Genomic DNA, 26,671 nt, shown 5'->3' with positions numbered 1-26,671 from the left:
TATTTCTAAACTTGTGTTTTGCTTGACTATGATAAAAGAGTAATTTGCGTAGGAATTTGCCTTTGGAGAAGGTAATCATAAAGTACTTTATCTCCCACTCTCAGGATCTTAGTCCCAATGAGGACTACCACAGAAAGCAACAGTTTAGGACTGCATGGGTTTATTGAAATTCAGGACAATTAAAATACCGTACAATTGATTTATAACTGTCCCTTTACTACATTTCTCAATTACAGTGCAACTAATTTGAGGTACATAACATGAGTTTCAGACTAATGTAAGCAGATAAATTATATAAATTAGCAATCAGATTGTTGCCATAAATCAGCTTGTAGTGCCTTAATTCTACAAAGAAGATTGTGAGAAAAGTTACTGGTACGTGCAGAAAAGCAGCAAGCAAAGTAGGATACACATACAACTCGTTCATACTTGTAGAGTATATACAGATATGCTCATACACAGAGAGCTCTCCTTTGTCTCCTGTTTTAAAATAGAAAAATACTGGATTCTGAGCTTCCTCCTCCTCCTCCTCCTCCTCTTCTTCTCCTCCTCCTCCTCCTCCTCCTCCTCCTCCTCCTCCCCCTCCCCCTCCTCCTCCTCCTCCTCTTCCTCCTTCTCCTTCTCCTTCTCCTTCTTGAGTTTTGTCCAAACAGTCCTTTAGGTTTTGAAGCCATGATGTTATAGTAGCTAGCTTTTGTCAATCTTGTTATGGAATATTGCTACACTTCTAGAAAATTATACTGTAATAATAAAATGGACAGTTCTTGAGCAATTTTTGATTATTGACATTCATATCGGTCATACTGAGATCTTTTTCTGGTTTTTGACATATTGTCGTTTTAATCCACCAGTGGTGGATTTCAATTTTTTTTACTACCGGTTCTGTGGGCGTGGCTTGGTGGGCATGGCATGGCTTGGTGGGTGTGGCTTGGGCATGGCAGGGGAAGGATACTGTAAAATCTCCATTCCCACCCCACTCCAGAGGAAGGTTACTGCAAAATCCCCATTTCCTCCCGATCAGCTGGTACTTGGGAGACAGAGAATAGATGGGGGCGGGACCAGTCAGAATTTTTACTACCAGTTCTCCAAACTACTCAAAATTTCCGCTACTGGTTCTCTAGAACTGGTCAGAACCTCCTGAAACCCAGTTCTGAATCCAACCTGCCATGCTGTTGATCCATTTGATCTACCCTGTGATCTATCCTGGGCTCTATGTATTGTATTAAAGCTGAATATTTCATAATGTAGTTAAGTTAAATATGCATTATTATTACTAGCAAAGGTTATTCCTGGGACACCTGTAAAGAGACTTACTATTCAAATATGGATTTTCTCTGATTCCTCTAGCCCTGGGTTTCTGTATATCCAAACTAATCTAACACTATATCTTTTTGGTAGTCTTCCTTACCAGTACTAGCCAGAGATAACATTACTTACTTTAAAACATTAAGACTTTAATGACAACAATAAATGGAAATGTAATGAAAATTGAGAAAAGGAGGGATGTTATTCTATTACAGAACATGCACAAAAATTGGAGATCCAATCTTTTGTATTTCAGTTAGGCTAGAGAAGATTGAAATTACGGACTGCCAGTAATAATAAAGAATAAATAAATAGTTTGCCTTGTCTTCCTATGTTCTAAACACCTAATGGGTAAGGAGGTAATAACCTACCTCGTCTCCTTCAAGAGAGTCTTGAAGGCTTACAGTAGTTCTTTCTCCAGGCCATGGACTAGGATGAGTGGAGGACTTACTTGGGAAGGTGTGTGAGGCTGGGTATTGTTCCCTTTAGGTGAACCATTTTGCTTTTCTTGATGAATTCTTTTCATACTTGATATTTGTTCTTTGCTTACCAGAGTATTTGGAGTCAGATGACCTGATAAATATGATTTCTAAATGAATTTAATATTATTTCATATAGCTGTTAAGTTTTAAAAATTAATGGAAAAATATACCTGATTTTTTTAGGTTGCTAAAGGTTTTTAACATTGCATTCTAAGAGATACTCAGTATTCTTTCCATTTAAAGAAAAACCACTACAGTACATTCCTTTCACAATGCCAACAACTGCCATCTTAAGAGGCCAAGAGGGAAAGAAATGGACTGTAGTATCTTCGACAGTCCTCAGGAATAAGCATCTTCATATTATACTATTCAATGTTTTCTTTGCTTTTGCCTTTCAGAATTGAAAAGTTGAAATGCAAATTGTTGAGTAAATCAGTTTATTTAAAATTCTGGTACTAATGTATTTTCTGTAGTATTGCCATAAGTAACACCCATATGATTTACATATATCTATTTCCTCTTTCACTAGATAAGCAGAAAAAACAACCTGATATCTTCCATGCTTTAAAAATGGGTAAGAGCTTTATAATTTTAATACATGTGGTTTTTAATTTATGATCTGACTCTGCAGTTGCTTTAGTAGTATAATAGCGGTTTGTAACCAAAGATTTCAAACTTTATATGAATTTTGGTTAATGAGTTTTGGTAGCTTATTATGTATAATTCTTTCTGTCCTTCTGTTCCATTAGTTTATTTCCCTTCTCTGTCTTCTAGTCTTCTGCTTTTTCCTCATTCATATGAACACTTCGATTTTTCTGTTAAATCCATCTCTCTTTTTCTTTGGCTCTTACTCTTTTTTAGATCCCTGTAACTTCTGCCCTCTTTCCTAAGCTGCTCTGCCTGCCTGTAGGATCTGAACAGGGTTATCAATGCCAGCAAGCGGACCTTAGGTTCAGGGTAGTCCATACTGCCAGCACGCAGACCTTATCAAAATTCAGGGTTGATTCTTTACAAGCCCTCTTCTGTTCAAACAGTAAGTTCTCAAATTGTGTGGGACCCCCCTATGTAAATATTAATATATAGAAAATAAATTAATAGCTAATAAAAGACCTAGAATTAACATATTTCCTTTTGAACATTTCAAGTTGGTGTTATTTTCTTGATAGGAAATTTTCAGCTGGTGAAAGAAATTATTGATGAAGATCCGGCACAGTCCAATGTCATTAATGATGATGGAGCGTCTCCCCTGATGATTGCAGCTGTTACTGGACAGATGCCCCTTATACAGTTACTTGTTTCAAGAAATGTAGACGTTGACAAACAAGATAATGTCCATGGCTGGACAGCATTAATGCAAGCCACATATCATGGGTAAATACATTTATTTTGCTAGTGTGATTTGGGAGAGGTTTCTTTTTTTTCATAAAATTACTATTATCTTTTGATTGTCCCCCGCCAGTCTCATGGGATGAAATTATAATCTCTTTATGATGGCAACCCAATTACATAAACATTTAGGATTAGTTTGGTCCATACATTGTACTAAGCCATGATGACGGTTTATTTAATATTTTATCATTAAATTGTGATTTAGTGACATGTAAGTTAAGTTATTCTGTAGTTAACAGCTGCAATGTCATATATATGTAGTACTATATGTTCTTCCTTTCTCCATAGAAGAATTTGTAGACAACATTGTTATTTATGTTACAATCTATGGGCAAATCTATCTGATACCTTTCTTAAGGGAATGTTTTTCTACCCTTTTTCTGATAAAATTGTATTTATCAGACAAAATATACAAGAAAATTGTTCCTATTGTAGTGGTCCTTATTGTATATATTTCTTTATTCAAATATACTAAACATAATCGCTGAGGCTTGTGATGACTGAATTTGTATGACACAATCACAAATCAGCCAGTTACTTTTAATCTAATCAGCTGTATAAATCCAGCCTGTATGGTTAGTTTTTGGGGTTGTGTGAAGCTTGACAACTGAGTTAAATGAGAAACCCATGCTTCAGTTAATTAAGGATAATGTGTCAGGTTAACGAAGTCATCAGCTACCAAGCTGTTTAGGCCAAGTGAAAATGCATTGTATAAAACTACAAGAATGCAGTGTAGAACCGTTATTGATACAAGTGATCTTGTAAATAGCAGTTAGAGTATTATTTCCGATAAGTAGAAATCATTTGATGGTGGTTGACTGCAAATAAATAGATTTATAATCAGAAAATTCTAATTTTCTGATTATATGAGGGCTACTGTAAGTTATAAACATCAGTTTGGACAAGAAATATCTTAAGCAAGCCATAGAATTATTGATGATAAGTTGAAATGCAGATGTGACACTAAGTGGCTGGATCTCTTTACTACTACAGAAATTTTTAGTACAAGAACTAGGTACAGGTAGTCTTTGACTTACAACCACAACTGGGCCCAAAATTTCAGTTGCTAAGCAAGACAGTTATTAAGTGAATTTATGACCTTCCTTGGCACAGTTGTTAAGTGAATCATTGCAGTTAAGTTAGTAACATGGTTGTTAAGTGAATCTGGCTTCCCCATTGACTTTGCTTGTTGGGAGATTGCAAAAGGCGATCACATGACCCCGGGACACTGCAACAGTCATAAACATCAGCCAGTTGCCAAGCAGCTGAATTTTGCTCATGTGACCATGGGGATGCTGCAACAGTTGTAAGTGTGCAAAACAGACATAACTCACTTTTTTCGGTGCCACTGTAACTTCAGTCACTAAGCGAATGGCTGTAAATTGGGAACTATCTCTATAAAGAACAAAAATCAACAATGGTTTAAGAGGGATTAGAGGTAGGAAGAAGTCACCTATTTCTAGTAACATCTTCTAATATAATCTGTCTTTAATATATGTATGTAGCTTATATTCTGTTTTATTTAAAGAAATAAAGAAGTTGTTAAGTATTTATTAAATCAAGGAGCTGATGTCAACCTGCGTGCTAAAAACGGATATACAGCCTTTGACCTGATAATGCTGCTGAATGACCCAGGTACTTCTGTGTGCTTATCTTGTATATCATAGTCTTGCTATAGTTAGAATAGAAACACTTTACCAAACTGTGTGAATTTTGCAGATGCGGAACTTGTGCGGTTGTTGGCCTCTGCCTGCATGCAAGAAAAGAATAAGCAGAATAGCAAAGTAACTGCACCCTTTTCCAGAAATAAGCAATCCATAGGTATTCCATTGTTGCCAGATGACAAGGGAGGATTGAAGGTATAGAAATAATATGTTTATCTTTTCAGTGAATCTTTATTTTGAACAGAAATCTGACAGCAGGCTTCAGCTATTCAGCTATTCTGTCAGTTTGGGAAACAATTTCAGAGTTTTTCCCAGTAATACTTCCTTCTTTTTCTATGTCACTGTTTATTTCATTGCCGCTGGCTCTTAGCTAAGGCCTTTTCATTCACATGAATGTTAGCCAAAGGAAGAGATTAAGGGAAGGACAGAGGAATATTTTCCAAGTTTCTGTAGATTTCTTAAACTTAATTATTAATTTATTTCAAATCAGTGTTCTAATTATCACCCATAGTTATATGTCTAAGGAAAACAACAGAATTATATTTTCTTTTCTAGTCGTGGTGGAACAGAATGTCCAACAGATTTCGCAAATTGAAGATGACCCAAACCTTAAATCATGGATTTTCCATGAATCAATCTATACCTTTTCCAGAAGAATCAAAATCCCCATTTGACTGTACAATGAAGGCTGCATTACAAAATGATAATACTGTAAATCATGATGCCAGTACAGCTTGGGCAACAAAAAGCAAGTCTAATGGTAATAAACGTTAACTATTCCAAGCATTTTATGCATGTGTATATATCTGTGTGTGCCCACATGCATAATCAAACAGATTTCAAGTTTAGATTAATGGGAGATTTGGAAATTCTTTTTAACAGACTTTGATGTATTTAATCGACTATGCAAAACATTTGAATGGGCACTCCACAAACTATTTTAGCACATAAACCCCTTCTCAAAGCATTACAGCAGCTGAAGATTCTGCAAAATTTGCAGAGTTATTTCAAAGATTGTCCAAACGTTTTGTGTGTACATATGCATGGACAGCCATTACAGCTAACTGGTCATGGAAATATTTTCTGCGTGCACAGGTGCACGTACAAAAAACTAGGAATAATTTTCAGTTGAGCAGTCTTTCCAGAGAACATGCTGCTTTAAAGCTCCTACAGTGGGTGGCTCACTTGTATTACCTTGACTCTTGAGATGCCCCTTTCAAATGTTTATGTAACCCCAATGTTTACATGAAAACCTGTTAAAAAGTTGGGAATTATTAGGTTATTGAATAATAAATATTTTCATAACAATGTGTCTAGTTTATAAACAATGGAAACAGGTTGCCAGAAAATTCTAATTATTTGCTGCCAATCAGTCATAATTGCTGCCATAATGGATTTTTGTAACTTAGATATGATAATCTTATCCTACCGTGTCTTGAATTTAGAGTGAAAGTATAATAATTTAGACATAAAGATTGAAGGGACTGTGAGTGGCTTAACAGTACATAATACTACATAAGCATGGGTCCCATTAGTTCTTTGTTTGGGGGGATGTTGAAAATCCCATGTAAGATCAGGGCACATCTATAGTAACTATGTACTTTTAAAAGCAATAGAAATTAAAAGAAAACTACTGTATATTTAGGGCTGTAGAAGATTTCTGTGGATATTTTAGATGATCTTTTTAATGTATAAATGAACACAGGAATTCATAGAATACAGTGAATTGTATTCTTAATTGAATTCAGTCATTATATTACTAGGAGAAATTGTAGTGGCATGTAATATATGCTCCTTTTTTTGAACAAAGATTATTTTGTAGATTTACAATGGCACAATTAACATTGGTGTGGATATGTTTTTGCTTCAGTTATCCACACTGTCAAGGCTGGAAAAGATGATGATTTTCTGACCACGGTGGTAAGTCAGCTTATACAGCTACCATAACATACAATATCAAATGTTGGCAGATTGACCAGTAACTTTGTGCAAAGGGGAACCACTAGCCCTGTTCAAACATTCCCTTTGTGTCTTCAGTTCAACTTATTAGGAACGATAAACATCCCCTCCCCTCAAAGTGTCAGTTCTTTGCCACAGTGAGGAAACAAGGTGAACCAGGTGACAAAGTTGACTATACAATGACACTTGGAACTCTTTTGATGTAGTATAATAACAGAACCTTGAAAGCCCATGGAGTTTCTCTGTCCCCATCTTATAGCCAAGAGAATCTACTGTAGGTAGGACAGTTTTCAACTTCTTTCTCACCCCTTTGTCTCTATCAGATCTAAGCTAGTCTTTAGTAATTGCGTTCCTTCTTCAAGTCTGTCTCCATGCTTTTCTATACCTACTTGCAGGTAGTCTTTGTTTAGTGACCGCAGTTGGAACCAACAACTCAGTTGTTAAGTGGTCACTAAGTGAAATCATGAACACATTTATGATCTTTCATCAGCCTTTCTTTGCTTTACAGATACGTAGTTGTCTTAAATATAAGGATTGGTCACAAAATTATTTTTTATTATTATCATAACTGCAAACAGTGACTAAATGAGGCAGTCTCTAAATGAGGACTACCTGTACACTGTTTATATATGTGACGAACTGTGTCTATGTTTATAAATATATAATGGGTAGCCTAGCTCCAAAGTCAATAGTGGAAGATACCAGCTTACATGAAGGTCATTATGTATATTAGGAGGTTCCCTATTACTTAATCATGGAGATTAATTCTACTTATAATCACTAGAATAAGAAAGGGAGAAGGAAATCAGAACAAGAAATGTTTAACTTAATGATGAAACTCAAATTGGAGTACCTGAATAACATTAAATAAAGAGATGTAAATATAAATGAATATAAATGTGTAGATAAGAACAATGAATATTATAGAGAACTACAAAAGCAAAATGTGTATGTAGATACAAAATGCTGTAAAATTACCATTGACGGTATGTAATGTTCAATATGTTATGTCTTGATGTGTTTTGTTTTTAATATATGTGTGATTGTTTTTTGTGTTGTTTTTAAAGACAAACTGTTTAATAAAAAAAAAATTAAAAAAAAGGAAAGAAGAAGGGGGAATTGGTTACCATTCCTTGACTATTTGACTGCATATTAATATTATGTTAATTATGTTAATATTATGTTAATTATGTTAATATTAATATGTTAATAGAGGCCTTCTCCCTGAAATGGGTAGACAATGTCTAAAATGATGATTAATATATTGTTAGCATTTTAACAAGACTAGTAGTTTCTTCATATCTACTATTATTCCAACAGTGAAATAGCAGCTATATCATTTTGTTGAAGAGCCATATAAAATATAGTATTCTTTTCGATAATTAGAATAATAAGCAACTGTATGCTGCAGATTGTTTGGAATGGAACAGTTAATATAGTTTCCCAAAGCATTTCTTCCAATTGTGCACTGTAATACTGTTAAAAAGCAACCTGGTTTATGGCTGCAAATCATGAGGAAAGAATGCTGCTGCTCCTTGAATTAACATGGACTAAATAAAAAATGGTTTGATAGAGAGTCAGATGGCCCTTCCTTTCTATTAGTATATGAGAAATTGCTTTAGAAATGTTCAATTAGGAAGTGTCCTGAACAGTTACTTCAGCGTGGGGAACTTAAATGGGAGGAGCTACAAAAGCATAATTGCAAGGCTTGGAATCTGTAATGACTCCAACTTGTATTTGGAAAAACCCAATTCTAAATGCTGAATTTAATTAATACTGGATTGAATGATGTCTTCCAAACGATCATTGAGTAAATGAATGCCAAATGACTTCAGTTTTGGGAATTAGGAGGATGCTCTTGAAAATGATAAAAGTGGTTAATTTTTGAGTGCTTGGGCTTGTAGAAAACCTAGTTGAACTGGTAGACGTTACAGAATAATGTCTCTAATTGGTATATATATATATATATATATATATATATATATATATATATATATATATATATATATATTGCTATACTCTAATTTGTTTATACAGAAAGGCACTATAAAATGAACTATTAAGCAAAATAGATACATCATATAAAAGTTATGACAGCTAAAATTAGTAGAAATTTTTGCTTTTAATTACTGCTTAACTTAATAATATTATTGAAGTCTGATCCATCCTAAACTTCCACCAATATAACTGGAGAAATGTAGTTCCAAATATGAAGGGCCATGGCCTACAGATTGAAAAAAGAGAGAACATCTTCGTATCTATTAAATCTGTTACAGGCATTTAAGGGTAAGCATATTGTAGGTGCTGTTGATTAGAAAAAAGGAATACAGGGGTTTCTTGTATAGGTAATCTTCAATTTAAGACCATTTGTTTTAATAATGATTACAACGGTCTTGGAAAAAATGATTTACAATCTGTCTTCAAACTTAATGATAGTTGAACAAATCCTGCAGGTGTGGGATTGAAATTCAGGCACTTGGCCAACTGTTCACATATACGACTACTTGCAATGTTGTGAAATTACATGTTCACAATTTGTGATTTTCCCAGCCGGTTTCCGCCAATTGGTGAAGCCATATTTGCTTAATAACCATGGTAAAAATTATCATAAAATTGGGTCTGGTCATGTGATGTCTCGCTTAATGACTACATTGCTTAGTAACCAAAGTTTCGGTCTCAGGTTTCGGTCCTAGGTCGAAGACTACCTGATCAGGATTTCAGACATGCCACAGGAAGACCAATTAAGAAGGAAATTAAATAAAATGCTAACTAAATAGTGATGTTCAAACTTCACTAAGAAAAAATAAATAAAATGAATCAAAGTAGAATGCCTTGAAAATAATTAAAAAAAAAATAGGAAACTCAATTTATCAAAAGTTACTTGGAACTTGAGCATTCAGCTAAGAAAAGTACTATTACATAGAGAAAAGGTTGAGAATGCCTGAAAGGTGAAAAATTGAAATTGAAAAAGAAGGGGTTTCTTTTGTTTGTTTTAGTAAGTATCATGAAGTTGAAAAGGTGACTAAACAGGCAAAGATTTGGAGCAGAAACCAGGATAAACTAAAAGAAAAAAATGTTCCTGTATGGAGCTCTAATTGTTTTCAATTTTTTTCTTTTCTATTTTACCCCTTTGATTCTTTCAAATTCATCAATTTGATTTTTAATTGTGGATTAGTGAATAACCTATTGGGATGAAACTTCCACAGGTAGTTATTGTTTATTGTAGAAGTTTGATGCAACCTTAGGCCTAATTAGGGATACAGAACTTGGCCTTATAGAGTAATACTGTACATCTAATTGTTTCTGCTATACTGAACAAAGCCTTTTCAGCATAATCTCATCCTCCAAAATTAAACCTGTTTGACCTAGTGTCATGTTAGGTCTCCCTTTCAATCAAGATTATCACAATTAAACCTGAATGAAAAATATTTACTTTTTGAATAAAATCTATTCAATTTTACTTTTATATGATTAATTTATATTCAATGATGCATGTAAATACTATTTAGGAATTACTTATATTCTTATTAGTGTTGTATTTAAAGATCTTACCTGTTGAAATTTTTGTTGCCTTTTGGTTTCCCCTGGTCAGTTAAGAAGTGGGGCTCCATTTACACGGCTGCCCAATGACAAATTGAAAGCTGTTATTCCACCTTTCTTGCCACCTTCAAGTTTTGAGTTGTGGAATTCTGATCGAACGCAGAACAAAGAGCAAACAAGACTTGGCTTTCCACACAGATCTACGAGCATTGACAATAGTGCTGACAAAGTAAGAGACTTATTTAAAGTTTAATAGTCAAATTTCTGGGTTCCTTAAATACATTGTTCTGTATAAACACTGTATATGCAGAACACTGTATAAATTAAATTTGTGCTTTGAAATTTGACTATACTTTATTTTCACCATTTATTTATTAATGACCATATTTGGCAACCACCCTGGATACAATTCTGGAGGTTGCACAACAATGTAAAAAGAAAACAAAGATAATATAAGTAATATGCATGTAGAAAAGAACTCCCATATAGCATTCTGTGCTATAATCTTGGATTCTTTTAAAATAGTTATTCTTGTGATTAATAAAATAAGTGCAGAAATTTAGACTGTAAAATTACAAAGATACTGGCATTTGATGATCCATTTACAGTTAGATGTGAGAAAGATTTCACCGTCAATCCCCAAATAATTTTTAAATGATTTGGCATTTCTCCAAGGTTTAATTTAGAATTCTTAACTATCGTGCTGTTTTGTCTGTCAATGTAACTGCAAAACCAGCTTCATGAATGTATATGTTATCCAACTTGTTTTTATTATTCTACAGTTTACTCATTTTGTTTTGTTGAATGCTTAAAACTCTGTGAAAATGAATTTATTTTATAAATATTAGTACAAAAAAGTTACTTAAACTGTATTTTTCCAGACATCCTTAAGCAGAGGTACTAGACCAATTAAACTATCCACTTTTGTAAGAAGACCTCCAACTCCCAGCAATTCAAGTAATTTCAACCATTCACCTCATTCTTCTGGTGGATCCAGCAGCGTAGGAGGAGTTAGCCGGCATGGTGGAGAACTGCATAATAAATCAGGTATCTATACATTTTAAATGTAAAAATATATAAATTTAAATATAATAATATAGGAGATGGCTAGGCACTACTGTGGATATGAAGGCCAAAAGGTGATTTGAAGTATGTGTAAATGCATATATAGCATTTGACTGCAACAGTTTAATGAAACATATTTTTCATGAGATCAAGAGATAGCTATGGATTATGACAATTGCATCCCAGGAAAAGATGCAGCTGCATTAAGGAGTTGTAGACAAATGCTACACTAGTAGATCTGTATTTTCTGAAGTATGTATTTGTTTTTGAAAAAAGAGTACATGGTCCTAATACTTTAACTAGACCAGCCAGATAAGCAAAGATTACATTACTAATACTGCTTCCTTGGTGAAAGTATTTGCCGGTGACAATCACTGTTGCCCAGGAGATGCCCAGTTGGGGCTCCTTTTGTGTCCTCGTGAAGTTGCCCACCAAAGTGGTACTTATTTATCTACTTGCAGTTGCCTGCTTTCAAACCTCTGGGTCAGTGGGAGCTGGAGTGAGTGATGGGAGCTCACCCCACTCTACGCCAGCAACGATCTTGAACGCAAGGCTGCCAATCATCAGCCTAGCCTTCTAAGCTCATGAGCCACTGTGCTCCTTTAGAGACTACATTAAAAATTAGAATTAAGTTGATTTAAAACCGAGTTAACATTCTGTTTTTACAGGTAAAATATGTTGATTTCTTTGTATCCCAATAGATTTAAGCTTGTCACATGACTGCGCCAATTTATGATTGTAATTTTGACAGTTCCAATTGCCATTGTTAAGCGAATCCTGTGTGGTCATTAAGTATGACATCATTTGATGTTCATTTGAAACCTCCTTCAGCTTCCCCGTTGATTCTGCTTCTCAGAAACTAGCAGTGAAGGTCACAAGTAGGGATCATGTGATGGTGAGATACTGTGACTGTCACAACTGTGAGCCAAGTGCCAAGCATCCACATTGCAATCGTGACTGTGGGGATGCTGCAATGGCAGCAGCTACAAGGGCTGGTCGTATGTGTCCTCATTTGGCACCATTGTAACTTTGAATGGTCATTGAATGAGTGGTCATTAAATGAGTATCTGTATAAAGCTCTTATCTAATTAACTCATGTGGTGGTGAATACTGGCAGAATTATAACCAACATAAATTCTAAAACCCAATTAGGGTAGTGGCTTTACTGTTGTTACGATTTATTTTTGCGCATTGCAGCTATAAAGAAAGACCATTCTTCTCCAAAGCTATTTGTACCTATATGTGTGCACCTTTTTTTCTTACTTTCAAGCAAGCTTTTGAAAGAGGCGCCAAATAATCTGTTTTTCCTTTTTTAGCCTGCAGTGCTTGTGTGTTTCTTATGACAGTAAAATGGAAACCAAGTGGGCCACAGAAGAAATTTTTCTTTCTGCTAGGCTGGTTACCAAATAAATTGATAAATGCAAGTTGACATTATATAATACGGGGAAGAAAAGAGGCTGGCTTTTTTATTTAGAGCAACGTGGACCCATAAATTATACAGCATTTGCCTTTTTAGACCTTTGTTTCTATGTGCTCTGGTAACTGCTGATAACCTCCTCTTCAAGCCTTGCTCATCTTTAATATTATCCCACTCAGTTTTTGTGGGCTTCTTATCTCTCAGACCTGGTATTCTGGTATTCTGGATTTCTGTTCTGGATCTGAATCCACCTTGCACTCTGTAAATTCTGCTTGGCTTATGACACATTGTTAGACAATAGTTAAAATCCATTCCTACATATGTACGTATAATTGAGCTGCCATTATTATCTCAAATAGAACATTTCAGTTACACCTTTAAAATAATACCTTTTAAATTAAAAAGCGCCTTTGTTAAACAGTTTGTTTTAATGCTACTTGTTAAAGCATTGTGTTTTTTTTAAATTAGAAGAATAAAGTGTGGTATGTTACAATTTAAAATATCTTCCTATCTATTTTAAGGTGGTAGCGCGGATAGCGTTTTATCTCAAATTGCAGCACAAAGAAAAAAAGCTGCTGGCATATCTGAACCAAAACCAAGTCAACAGCCAATTATAGGAGGCTTAATTTCATCTTGTCCTTCTGATGTGGAAAATGCACAGACCATTGGAAATGGACATATTCTTAAGGTTACATTTATTATTCTTATCTCAAAACTACTAAACAAATATGCATTGTAAGCGATTTTTTAAGAAAAACAATATATAATATATATATGCATTTATAGGTGAAATGTAACTGCTGTGTAATTGTATGTATGTATGTATGTATGTATGTATGTATGTATGTATGTATGCCTTCAAGTCAGTGTTGATTCCTGGACTAATCCCTCCAGTTTTTTGGCAAGTTTTCAAAGTGGCTTCTACCTTCCTAGAGCTGGGAAAGAGACTGGCCAAAGTTCACCCATCTGCCTTTGTGTCTAAGGTGGGACTAGATCTCACAGCCTCTCAGTTTAAGCTTGATACTTTAACCCTACATCAAACTCTCAGTAAATGTAGTAATAAAGCTATTAGTTATACAAAGGGTGTGTGGCATCTTAGACTATGAATATATTTATTACTGCATTTTAAAGAATTGTTTCCAGCATTTTTGATATAGGAACCATTACTTTGGTTCTAATACAGTGTGCAAAATGATAATGCCAGTAGTAAAGAGACACTAATCTGCAGATGCATCTTAAAGCCAGAGATGGCGCAGATAAAGTCCTTTGTTGAAAGCATAGTTCAGCAGTATATTAGTAGATTATCCAGGACTGTTTCTGTATTCAACCATTGCTGGTTGATCAGCAGTAGCCAAGTTCTATTGCCATTTCAAGATCAGAAGTAAAATTTTGACCCAGCAACATAAATATTCTGTCCCTAGATAGTTGTCTGGTTTTATAACCATGCATCATTTGTAAGGCATATTCTTCCTTTTTCTTGTTGGTTTATATCATTTGGTCTATGATCATAAACTAAATAAACCAAATGAATTCTTTTTGGGGGGAGGGGGTTTATCATATTTAGCTATTGTCCAGTAAAAGCTTAAAATAAAGATTTGACTGAAAGCCAAGATGGCCCAATAGTTTGACTCAGTGATTGGTACAATGGTTATTTGTTTCTGGCATAGTTGTTGTTTAAACCCATTTGCATGGTTTTACAGGTATAAAGCATACTAAAATTATACACTGATCAGCCCATAAATATAAGTAATGTGTTTTCTTTGTCAGGGTGGCTATAATCTAGTTACTAAAAATTAAATTGCAAACAATGCTCAACTGTATCAATGTTTTTTTTTATGACTTCCTTTTAAAATAAGATGGCTTATGGAGGATTGACATTTTTTTCTATTGAAACTACTTGTCAGTAAGAGTAGTTCTTATAAGGGAAGTAAGTAGTCCAAAGAGATTCAGGAGGTTTTGTAAACTTATGTTACAAGTTGAAGTATAATATGATTTATCTGGTGTGTGCACATTTGCGAACCGGTAGGGAAGGTAAGTGAATTTCACCCCTGGGTTTGCCCTCTTGTGATTTTGTGGACACTGCCATGTATTTTCTTGGCAACAACATGGAATAGTTTGACATAGCCTTCCAGAATGTTCTGTAGTTTATTTGCATATCTATCCTAAGCAGATTTGATAATGCTTAGTCTTTTGAATATTGGCTACAAACTGCCCCCTTCCTTAAGCTTTGGGCATAGTAACAAAATAAACATTATTCAGATGCTTGCCAAGTAATGCTTGTATTTGCCAGTGCTGTTTCTCCACCCACCTGTTTCTCCTCTCCCACCCAAGCATTCAAACTGTTATTGAATAGAGGTAGACAAATGTATATTTTAGTATAATTGTGTTTAATGAGATCTTGATATGGGAATTCAGTTGCTGTGGTTGTCATTGCCAAGTATAAAATTATATTGATCCTTGCAGATTGCTCCGTGTTAGATTTCCACCTGCCTGTAACAAATATAGGCTTATCGAGTCTATTCCATTCTGTAGTGTACTCTTTCCTTCATGATGCTCACAATAGAAGATAATTGGTTTCAAGTACTAAGGTTCTTTAGTACATTAATAGCATTCCGTGTGCTTTGTGGTACAGTCATGCTGGCCATGTGGCCACGGAAATGTCTTCGGCTATCACTGGCTGCCTGGGCTAAGAAACAAAGATGAGCACTGCCCCGTAAAGTTGGAACTGACTGGACAGGGAATCTTTTACCTTTTTCTATGTTTTCAATATCTGAAAAGCTGCCTTTTATAACGGGGGAAATTTTATTCTCAAAACATGTGAAATATAATTCTATTCTAAGCATAAGGGAATAGTCCTTGCTGTGGAACATAATTTATCATTTTCCATTAATATTATATATATGTTTATCTTTGATGAACAGAAGCATTTCTATAGTTTTTTTAAAAAATAAATGGCTACCAGAAAGATAGTATTTTAAAAAATGGAGGTCTTCGTTGCTGTGTCATATCCTGGCTTCTCACAGCCTCCCCCCCCCCAAAAAAAAAATGTTAAAGAGCTGTTAAAGAACAAACAGATAATTCAATTAGTTCATTAGTATAATAGTACTTCAATATATATTTAAATTCACCTACATATAAGAAGGCTGGGAGGATGGACTATGAAGCTAACTAGAATTAAGAAAAATGACTGCATATCATTTTGATACTGTATTTTTTGACCATATATAAAAAGAGAAAGCCGGTATTTGTTAGAATATAAATAAATGTCTAATTACATAAATTACATTGTATAAATTTTAGCAGCATACATTTAGCAATATATTAAAAATGGAAAGAAGCAATTTCAGGAAATAGTTGTACAGTTGCCTCAAGTTACACATTTTCAGTTAATTATGTATGTTTTACTTCAAATGATAGATCAGCTGTGAGATAAGCTGTATTTTCTATTTGTGTTCTGTAAATGCAAAATATTTAAAATTAGCAAACTTCTAGAGCTCTTAAGAATAAATAATTGATATGGGCTTTTCTGGCACTAACCCATAAAGGAAGCTGAGGATATCGAAGGTTCCAGTTTTTCAGCAAATATTTTTTGTAGTGCTCACACTACTATCTAAGCAGAAGTCTCTATTTTCCAATACTCAGAATAGCTTATTACTAATTGCTACAGTTTAATGTTCATTGAGATAATTTACATAGAGAGAAATACCCAATAGATGTGCTTATTTAAACTTCTTTTTTAAGTGACATATTTTAGTAACAGGAGTTTCAATATTTTTGCTAGGTAAAACAGAAATTGGATGTGAACCAAAAACCTCCTTCTGAGAATTCTTCTACATCTAAAAGCACGTCCCCAACTCTCACGCCATCACCATCTCCATTACCATCCCCCAAGATACAAAGTGCAGAGTCTTCACTTTCTTCTTCTCACAGACAAGGGAAAAGCAGTGGTGGCTCCAGCAGTGGGACTTTAACTGATGAAGGTAAGTAGTGGTGGCACAGTGGTTAGAATGGAGTACTGCAGGCTAATTCTGCTTACTGCCGGCTCCAGCAGTTCGACAGTTCGATTCTCACCAGCTCAAGGTTGACTCAGCCTTCCATTCTTCAGAGATTGGTAAAATGAGGACGCAAATTGTTGGGGGCAATATGCTGACTCTATAAACCACTTAGAGAGGGCTGTAAAGCACTTAGACTATATAAGTCTAAGTGCTATTGCTATTGCTATATATAATCAGCAATACAAAAGAGTGTTGTTAGATGACACCATTTCAGAATGTCACTGCAATGTATTTTAGACTCTTGGGCACAAACACTGGATGTTCTTTCTGAGTAGGGTAGGCCATCACTGTGACTTATTTTTTATTCTTGGGACAGAAGGTGCACATCTGAACTCATGCTCCTGATGCTATGTTTAATTAGTAATATATTTTCTCTCATCACTTTTGAGGAATGGCTTCTAGGCAACTTACATAGGGAAGGTGAGAGATGGTATTGTGGTCTGCTGAAAACTGTTCAAGATAAGAAGGAAATTGTGGCAATTGGGGAAGGAAGGCAAGTGGAGAAGAAATTGGGCAAGCCTGAAAATCAACATTGCTTGTGGATGACAAGACACAAACCATTTAAAATCACCAATGTTTTCTGTACTTGACCTAGGCAAATTTGGATGAGCAGTCTAACTCCCACTTGGCAGTATACCAGATAGTATATATTTAGATAGCAAAATGGGGTAAAATGAAACGGTAACAACAACCAGATTGAAGGTGGTAAAATGCACAAGATACATTTCTCTTACATTACCTTTTGTACATATCCTATTTTCACATTTGAATGTGCCGTATACTCTATTATAATGATTGTTTGTTTAAAAGACTTGTCTGGCTGCCCATCTTAAGAAACACAACTCTGGGTGGCTCACAACAGCAATTTAAAACAAGAAACAATAGAAAAAGATGGGGTCATTGACTTGTTATATCTGGAATAAACAAACCATCTTGATTTTATTCTGTGTCTGTTATAGTAGTATCATACAGATTACAGGAATTATCTTGTCCAGAATGTTAGAAAGTAGGCTTCTTTTCACTTCCATTTTGATTTTCATATTCAAGCATAACTGTGCAACATTATTTTACAATTCTTATAATGCAATTAACATAAATTAAAACATTTATTTTTTTCTCCTTAATTTAAAGATGAACTTACAGGCATCCTAAAAAAACTCTCTCTTGAAAAGTACCAGCCTATCTTTGAAGAGCAGGAGGTAAATGCCCCCCCTTTTTCAAAAATATTGATTTATTTCACCAAAATGTAATTTCAAAATGTATCATCTGTTTTTTTCAGAAACTGTGGAGCACAATAATCCCATCTACAAAGATGGTGATGTCTTAATCCTAGTCAAAACTGTTAAGCTTTTAATTCTGCAAATAACATTTGGTTTCTGTTTAATCCTATGCAGAAAATGTGGGACTAGTTTGGAGCTGCCTTTACTTTTTCAAATGTATTAATAGGCAATCCTGTCAATCATATCTATAGGTATTATGTTTTGATAGAGCTAAATTTGGAACATTGTAGAAACTATCTGAGAAACTCAAGGCCTGTGGATTACCTGAATCCCTCACCCATTCTTTTGGCAGCCAGCATAACCTCTGGAGTGGAAGGGAGGGAGGAAAAGATAAAATCTTTCATCTCTTCAGGATCCTTCTGGGGGAGGTGTGTGTGTATGTGATTCTCTCTGAGTGTACATTTATGTATGTGTCTGTATCTGTATCTATGGTATATGTATATCTATTTCAGAACTTATATCATTTTTCTTTTAAAAATGCAAAAACAATTAATTCAACCATTCTTGGAAATAACATACATTTATTACATAGCTACAGAGGTGACTTTTCCAGGAACAATGATTCCTAAAAACCTAAGTCTCAAAAAAAAATATGTCATTTTTCTAGGTCAGTGCCTCCAAAATTTAAGTATAAATGTTTAAGGATATATATATATATTTGGAAAATGTATATGACTTAACAAGTAAATTAACAATACATAAAACTATATTAATAAGAAATCAATACGAAGCAGTCCAAATACCATTAAGAATGATGATCAAGCTATAACCAAGACTCCGTTAACCAAAGGGGAACTACCAGAGGACTGGAAAAGAGCTTGCATGGTTCCCATCTTCAAAAAAAGGGGAAAAAATGGATCCAAGGTACTACAGACCAATCAGCCTGACAAAATTACCTGGAAAGATCTTTGAAAAGATAATAAAGCAACAGATCTGCAAACATCTAGAAGCAAGTAAAGGTTCAACCAAAAGCCAACGTGGGTTTGTCACAAATGGATCATGCCAAACAAATTTTATTTCGTTTTTTGACAAAGTGACTAGTGGATTAGCAAAATGCTGTGGACATAGTACTTCAATTTCAGTAAGGCATTTGACCTATTCTTAGTAAGTTAGAAAAATGTGGGATAGACAACATCACCACCAGATAGATTCATAACAAAAGGGCAGTCAATGTATAGTCCTTAATAGAACTACATCTACATCAGTGGTGGGTTGCTACCGGTTTGCCCTGCATCGGGTGAACTGGTGGCGGCGGCGGGAGGCTCCATCCATCCACCCGGAAGCTTCTGCACATGCGCAGAAGCATCATGCACTTGCAAGCGCGCGCGCACAAGCAAACTGGTAGCAAACTAAATTTTAACCCACTACTGATCTACATGGAGGGAAGTAAGTAGTGGGGTAATCCAAGCTTTTGTTTTAGGCCCATTACTCTTCAATATAAACGATTTAGATGAGGGAATAGAAAGAGATCTCATCAAATTTGCAGATGACACCAAGATGGCAGGAACAGCCAATATCCCAGAAGATACGCTCAAAATCGACAGACTTGAACACTGGACCCTAACCTAGCTAAATGAAATTCAATAGTAACAAAAGTAAGGTTTTACATTTAGGCAAGAAAAACCAAATGTACAGGTAGAGAATAGGTGGAGTCTGGCTGAATAGCAGCAACTGCGAGAGGGCTCTAGGAGTCCTAGTAGACAACCACTTAAATATGAGCCAGCAGTGTGCTGCAGCCACCAAAAAAGCCAATACAATCCTAGGCGGCATAACAGAGATAAAATCAAGATCTCTGATTTTAGTACTAGTGTTAGTACTTTATAACTTAGTACTTATAAGTTAGTACTTTATAGTGATAAGACCATACTTGAAATATTGCATCCCATTTTTTTCATCACAATATAAAAAAGATGTTGAGACTCTGGAAAGAGTGCTGAGAAGAGCAACAAAGTTGATTAGGGAGGTGGAGGCTAAAACATATGAAGAACGGTTGCAGCAATTGGGTATGTTTAGTCTAGTGAATAGAAGGACTGAGGTGACATGATAGCAGTGTTCCAATATTTGAGGGGCTGCCATAAAGAAGAGCGGGTCAACCTATTTTCTAAAGCACCAGAAGGTGGGATAAGAAGCAATGGATGGAAACTAATCAAGGAGAGAACCAACCTAGAACTAAAGAGAAATTTCCTGACAGTGAGAACAATTTACTAGAGGAACAGCTTGCCTTCAGAAGTTGAGGGCACTCCATCACTGGAGGTTTTTAAGAAAGAGATTGGACAACCATTTGGCCAGAATGGTATAAGTTCTTCTGCTTGAGCAGAATGTTGGACTAGAAAACACCCAAGGTCCCTTTGAACTCTATTATTCTGTTAAGTCATACACCAAAAGGCAAATAAGATTCCACTAATGTTCATGTTCTAATGCCTTGAAGCTCAAATAGAATTGATGTTTTTTTAAATCAATATTATAATGAAATAAACATTTCTAGTCCAGTTGTACTTCCTTGTTTTATTAATTATGTATTTTACAGTTTTAATGCATTTTTCTAATTTTTAATTCTATTACAGGAAACAAAAGATAGAAACATTTGGCTTGCATAAACTTAAATTTAGTAGTAAGGATAGGAGAGAATGTATATTATCGATAAATGCTTTACAGTATTTAAAGTATGTTACATATATTATTATTGACCCCCAATAATATTTCTGAAGTAGGACAGTTATTATCAAGAAGGTGGGCATTTAGGCTGAAAGTTGCTTGCATAAAGCCAGCTACTGAATTTGTATTAACTTTAAAATTGGGATTTTCTAAGATATGTTACATTTGAGACATACAAAATTGTTTGGGACTTAAATTTCTTGGAATCAAAGTAATGGAGAAGAGTGCAGTGCCTTTTAGTCCACAGGCTGCTTCATAATTTAAAAGAGATGTATTCATGATTCATGTTTCAACAGGTGGATATGGAAGCTTTTCTCACTCTTACAGATGGGGATTTGAAGGAACTGGGAATTAAGACTGATGGTTCTAGACAGCAAATCCTAACAGTTATTTCAGAGTTAAATGCAGGAAAGGTAATTCCGAATATCTAAGAGAAGTATTTATGGTTATTATTTTGCCTTTTTGCCTTTTGTTTTCCAATGGGTACAGTCTGTTTGTAATTATTTACAGCATAGTAATCATTATTATATTCAGCAATTTTAACCTGTTAGAATCATTGAGGGATATAATCATTATAGAATCAATACATTAGTCTCTTAGGCTGACACTTATATTAGATGTTTACAGGTGATTCTGGTTTAGCTTGGCATTTCAGAATTTATGAACCCCCTTTTTATATGTCTATTGCATGGCATTGCAGAAATATTTTACACTTCACATCAAATGATTACAGCTTGTCTACCTAGTCATTATTCTGATCTAACAATACAATTTTGAATAGCCTCTTCAGGTCAAACACTTATTATTCAATTCTTTTCAGGTCAAACACTTATTATTCCACTCTACAAACACGGTTTATTTTGGTACTTCAAACCAAGTTTGTTAAACATGTATCAGACCAAAATATATAGTTGGTAGGATACGTGATGTTTAGTTTGATGTAATTCAAACTGAGCAGTCTTGGCAATATGTAAAGGCTAGAAGTACTAGCATTCCTTTTCTTGATATTCGGGAATAAAGTATGTCTTAAAGGTAGATCTGTAGGGGATTTTTCACTAATTATTGTAATAACATATTTAAGTATACCAACTGAGCTTTTGTTCTTTTTTTAATTATGAACTTCAACAGGGACGAGAGAGAAAACTTTTACAGGAGACAATACACAACTTTCACTCATCTTTTGAAAGCAGCGTTAGCAACACAAGCCCTGGGAAACCACAGAGTATGTAGAAAATATTGAATATTACAATTATGCTAATATTTGTTGCATATTCATATCCTTTTGTATTTATTAAATTCATGGAACAAATAAAGGAGAAAACAATACCAAAATAACTTTCAATTATTTGAGATGCTTCTAAACCATCTCATACATTTAATTGCATAAAATAAGGATTTAAGGAGATGAAAACAAACACAAAAGAAATTGCACTAAAATACGTATTTGATTCTTAGCAAGTTTCTGGACCTCTTCAAACTAGTTTAGAGTTGGAGCCAGACTGAATATATTTGAAATTCATTTTAGGTGGATTTGGTTACTAAATACTGAAATCTAACACTGCCCAATAGATACTGGCCATAAAAGTCCACAGAAATCAATCTATGTTTGTTTGATAGGACTGTGAAGTAAGTTTACATGATGACAGACATTTTTAAAATTAACTTCTGTCAGTCCTCGCAGGTAAACCAGACAAGAAACATGACAAGATGAATTAATTCTACTTTATTGTAACGTTAATACTTCCAATGTTGAAGTATTTTGCCCCAGTCTGTTATCAAGTTGAATACGTGTTCTTCTCCTTTAATTATAATGTTCTTCTGGCTACCTCTAGTGTCTAATCTTCAAAACCCATTCTATCATATTTTCTGGAATTCAAAATATCAGCCATTTCCCATGGGAAAGAGTCCTTCAATTAATTTCAAAATATCTTTTCAAAGTCCATCCCAGGCTCTTAATTTGTTTATAACTTTCTCAAAACATCACTTTAATCAAATTGAATTGATTCAAATCAGACTGTATGTAATTGCTGAATTAGTATCTGAAGCCATTCTTCTAATATCCCTCTTGTAAGTTGTTTTTAAAACATTAGATTCATTTGAAAGAACAAGAGTTCATGGGAAGCTATTCCTGCCTTTTCCAAACTTTTCTCAGGTTTGTTACCTATTCCCATGACAGTTCTTTTTTATTTAAAGACAGCTTCATCTGAGAAAGGCCTTTGTAGGATGACATCACGACCAGTGTCAGATCTCAGATGATTGAATAAGGAGTAGAAGAGACTGTAATTCCAAGCAGTCCTATCAGCTCACGGTTTCTATAGGATTGTTTTTTTTTTATTCACTTTAAATCTTCTACCCAGATGAAGAAAGGACACTGAAAAAAAACTTCTGTTAACTTTGCTTCTACTTATTTATTTATTTATTTATTTATTTATTTATTTATTTATTTATTATATTTCTATACTGCCTTTCTCCCGTAGGACTCAAGGCGGTGTACAGTCAAGAAAAATATAGATACACAAACATCATAAAATTGCTAATTAAAATTATTACTTAGTTTGGTCAATTAAATAAAACCCAGAATTAGATAACATTTTAAAAAATCATTCACATGTTCATATGTTTAGCCCCGCCTGTTGGAACATCAGGGTCTTGAGGGCACGGTGGAAAGCATGGAGATCAGGGATATTTCGTATCTCAGAGGGCAGTTCATTTCAAAGGGTTGGAGCCCTCACAGAGAAGGCCCTCCCCCTGGGAGTCGCCAGTCGGCATAATTTGACTGACGGTACCCTGAGTAGTCCCTCCCTGTGAGAACGAACTGGTCGGTGGGAGGCTATTGGTGGCAAAAGACGGTCTCGTAGGTACCCAGGTCCTAAGCCATGGAGCGCTTTAAAGGTGATAACTAACATAATATTACTTAGTAATATCAGTTTTCAACTTTCTATCTCTTTATATTGAATAAGGAAAAGGGCCAATAATTATTTCCGTTGTCCTCTTTCTGTGCAGCATGAGAAGCAAATAATGTACACAAATTATTTTACTCTGCATTTGGGGGAGAGGGGTACAATGTTCAAAGATAGGTTTGTTTCTTACAGTTTCATTCATGTGAAATAAAGTTTAACTCCTTACTATATGTACAGTCCAACAAATACTATATGTGTTTGTGTTTATAGCACCTGGATGCTGGGTAAGACCACAGGAACCATCTCCTACCAAGAGATAAACTTCGAACCAAAGTGTCAGAAACATGAACTACAGACCAAGTATACCTTTGCAACATTTCATTGTGGAATATGCTGGAAATGTATTTTATTAATAGCAGATACTGTACCTCATATGCAAAAAAGACGTAGCTTTAATAAAGCTGGTCATATTTGAATGGTATGGTCCTTATTTTATTGAAATGAGGAAAGAAAACGTTACAGAAGCTGCGTAGGCACTGCAGTAGCTGAACAACAAGAAATCGCTACTTCTCAATCTGGAAGACAAGAGTTTTTCAAATAGGGATAAAAAATTAACTGGGAACCAATGAAGTTCCACAAGTGATGTGGAACTTCATAAAGAAGTGATGTGATGTGTTCATATGCTTTAATTCCAGCCAGTACTCTGGCTATATAAAGTTTCTGAATTCTTCAATATGCACAAGAGCAGTCTTGTGTGTAACGCATTGCATTTATCTAATTTATCTAGTAAGGTATCCTGCTTCAACTGGTGAAAGGTGCTTCACACACAAAAGCCATTGGTGCTTAGAGTTGGATTTAGAGGCAGTCCCTGGCAACAAATATTTTAGGGAGAATGTAGCTCTATCTACTGTAGATAAACCCTACTTATCTTGACAGATGATGCAAAACAACAGTGTTATTATTAAATTTAATAATTTAGTTTAATTTAATAATAGCACTTGTTTTGCATCATTTTTGGCCCTAATCCATTATTGCAGCTAGACACCAATTTAACAGTTGCACTCCCTCACCTGGTCCCAATCAAAAAGAGGGAAGGAGGGAGAGAGAAAGAGAGCTCATTGCATCCATTACCAAGGTGGATGTAATTGCTGCTGGTCATCATCATCTTCTCTTTCCTTCTACTTTTCCCAGCATTATAGACATTTAAGCATGATCATTTGTGCCCTGAGTAATAATTACAAGTTTTGTTCAATGATTATTTGTTTATTTTCTTGACTATTCATTCTGATCTTTGTAGGTATAGAAACATTGCAGCATCTGAAAATATTTTCTAGGGCATGGGTGTCAAGCTCGCAGCATCACATTGCCATCAGGTGATGTATCATGTTTTTTCCCTTCGCAGAGCTGGGGTGGCGTGGCCTATGTGTGACTCATCTGGCCCGTGGGCCACCATTTTGAAACCCCTATTCTAGGGCCTGCAGGTCTATTCTACCAAGTGCTAGTCTGTAGTGTATTACTTGTCTGTCTGTTTCTTATAGTTGACGGTTGATCCTATAAAAGGCAGAACCTATTCACCACTTACCCTAACCTGTTGACATTAGCTAAGTTTCTTCATATTTAATTTTAATTCCATTTTATTTTTACTGCATTCCTTGACTTTTATTACTGGAGCTTTAGAACAGAGCCTTTACATGTTTGGGTATCAGTATAGTGTCATCTTGATGTTATTGAAGTTTCTTCTTTCAATGTAATATTATCCTCATCTCTTTCAAACAAGCTTCCGTGTGGGTGAGTGTGTTCAGTATATAGAATCTAGATTGATTGAATATATATAACATATAGGTTGAACAAATGTGTTAGATTATCATTAGTTTGCTAACATGTGAAATTAAGGAAATCGATGATGGTTTGCGCACACTATTAAGTTTCCTTTCTTTGGTTTGGTGTGTAGAGTGGCCTCTTCCAATCTGTTGGACACACTATCATTCTTCAGATTTCTTGGCATAGCTTGGTCACTTGATTACTTTACTGATTCTTCTGTTGTTTCTTAGATTTTGTGCAAATATTACATCAATTCTTGTAGACTCCTGATTTGGTAATAATTAGATTGTTTGCTAACTTCATCTTTTAGTATTAAAGGTTCTTTTAGATATGGTGGGCATATATGCTATAAAATGTTACATTGTGGAAATTGGTTGACTTTTTCCTTCTGTTTTAGCTTACATTGGAACCTGCACATGAGCAGATAGTAATCTGTCAGTCAGCCCTTGGCCATGGCTTGCTGTTATAACTGAGCAGTTCCATCTCTTTTTACCGAAAATGTAGTGTATTTTTTGTATACCATCTGGTGATATATACAGGTGTTGCATTAGTTGTTGTTGTTTTGATACAAAAAGATACGGTTTTATTTCAAACATCCAAACATTTATTCCCTCATGTACATTTACAGTTCAGATTTCTCAAACACAGTAGAAATGTCTAGTCTATACTGAAATTTAAAATATGCTTGTTGATTCGTCTGTTGTGAATTATGGAGACAAAATTTTGCTTGAAGTCTAGAAAAATCCTTAAAATATTTGTTACAAAGTACTTGGTTTTAAATATTTATTTCAGGTTGTGCCTGCAATTTCCAATACAATTTTTTGCCTCTTACTTTTACAGTACTTTTTCCATAAAATTAAATATTCATGAGTCCCAACATCAAAACCCAATCTATGACCCACAAACATGTCTGGCTGCTTTTAATCTGAGAAGGGAATACTTTGTCTATTATGTTATTGATCCTAGCAATCAGCAGCCCCTTAATGGAAGTACATAACAAGCTTTCCAACAGAGTCCACAAACATTTATTCAGCGCACATGTAGTTGCTGAAATATAAACCTAATGATATTTTTGGAACTCTGGTAAATTAAAACCACCATCCTTAATAGATTATCTCTGTTTAGCTACTGAAATCCTA

General features: G+C 34.8%; 1 protein-coding gene across 2 annotated transcripts in view; it reads left to right on the top strand.

The window, feature by feature from the left end:
- Nucleotides 1-24,187, top strand: part of ANKS6 (ankyrin repeat and sterile alpha motif domain containing 6) — a 29,892-nt gene extending 5,705 nt beyond the window's left edge. Inside the window, exons 3-16 of one of the 2 annotated variants that reach the window (XM_070942606.1) lie at nt 2,317-2,361; nt 2,954-3,158; nt 4,705-4,811; nt 4,896-5,035; nt 5,396-5,609; nt 6,738-6,760; nt 10,392-10,568; nt 11,221-11,386; nt 13,343-13,509; nt 16,612-16,801; nt 18,008-18,075; nt 21,108-21,224; nt 21,940-22,033; nt 23,982-24,187. In XM_070942606.1, the coding sequence (XP_070798707.1) occupies nt 2,317-2,361; nt 2,954-3,158; nt 4,705-4,811; nt 4,896-5,035; nt 5,396-5,609; nt 6,738-6,760; nt 10,392-10,568; nt 11,221-11,386; nt 13,343-13,509; nt 16,612-16,801; nt 18,008-18,075; nt 21,108-21,224; nt 21,940-22,033; nt 23,982-24,031 (1,763 nt within the window). In that variant the 3' untranslated portion in view covers nt 24,032-24,187. Of the gene's footprint in view, nt 1-2,316; nt 2,362-2,770; nt 2,821-2,953; nt 3,159-4,704; nt 4,812-4,895; nt 5,036-5,395; nt 5,610-6,710; nt 6,761-10,391; nt 10,569-11,220; nt 11,387-13,342; nt 13,510-16,602; nt 16,802-18,007; nt 18,076-21,107; nt 21,225-21,939; nt 22,034-23,981 lie in introns of those variants that run through there. The other variant, XM_070942605.1, reaches the window with a different exon arrangement.
- Nucleotides 24,188-26,671: the final 2,484 nt, after the last annotated feature.

This window comes from Pituophis catenifer, unplaced genomic scaffold (assembly GCF_029215685.1).
Source record: "Pituophis catenifer annectens isolate HBS135680 unplaced genomic scaffold, rPitCat1.0.hap2 SCAF_3, whole genome shotgun sequence".
NCBI classification, from domain to species: domain Eukaryota; kingdom Metazoa; phylum Chordata; class Lepidosauria; order Squamata; family Colubridae; genus Pituophis; species Pituophis catenifer.
Note: the sequence above shows the minus strand (reverse complement) of the source record. Positions and strands in the feature narration are given on the sequence as shown.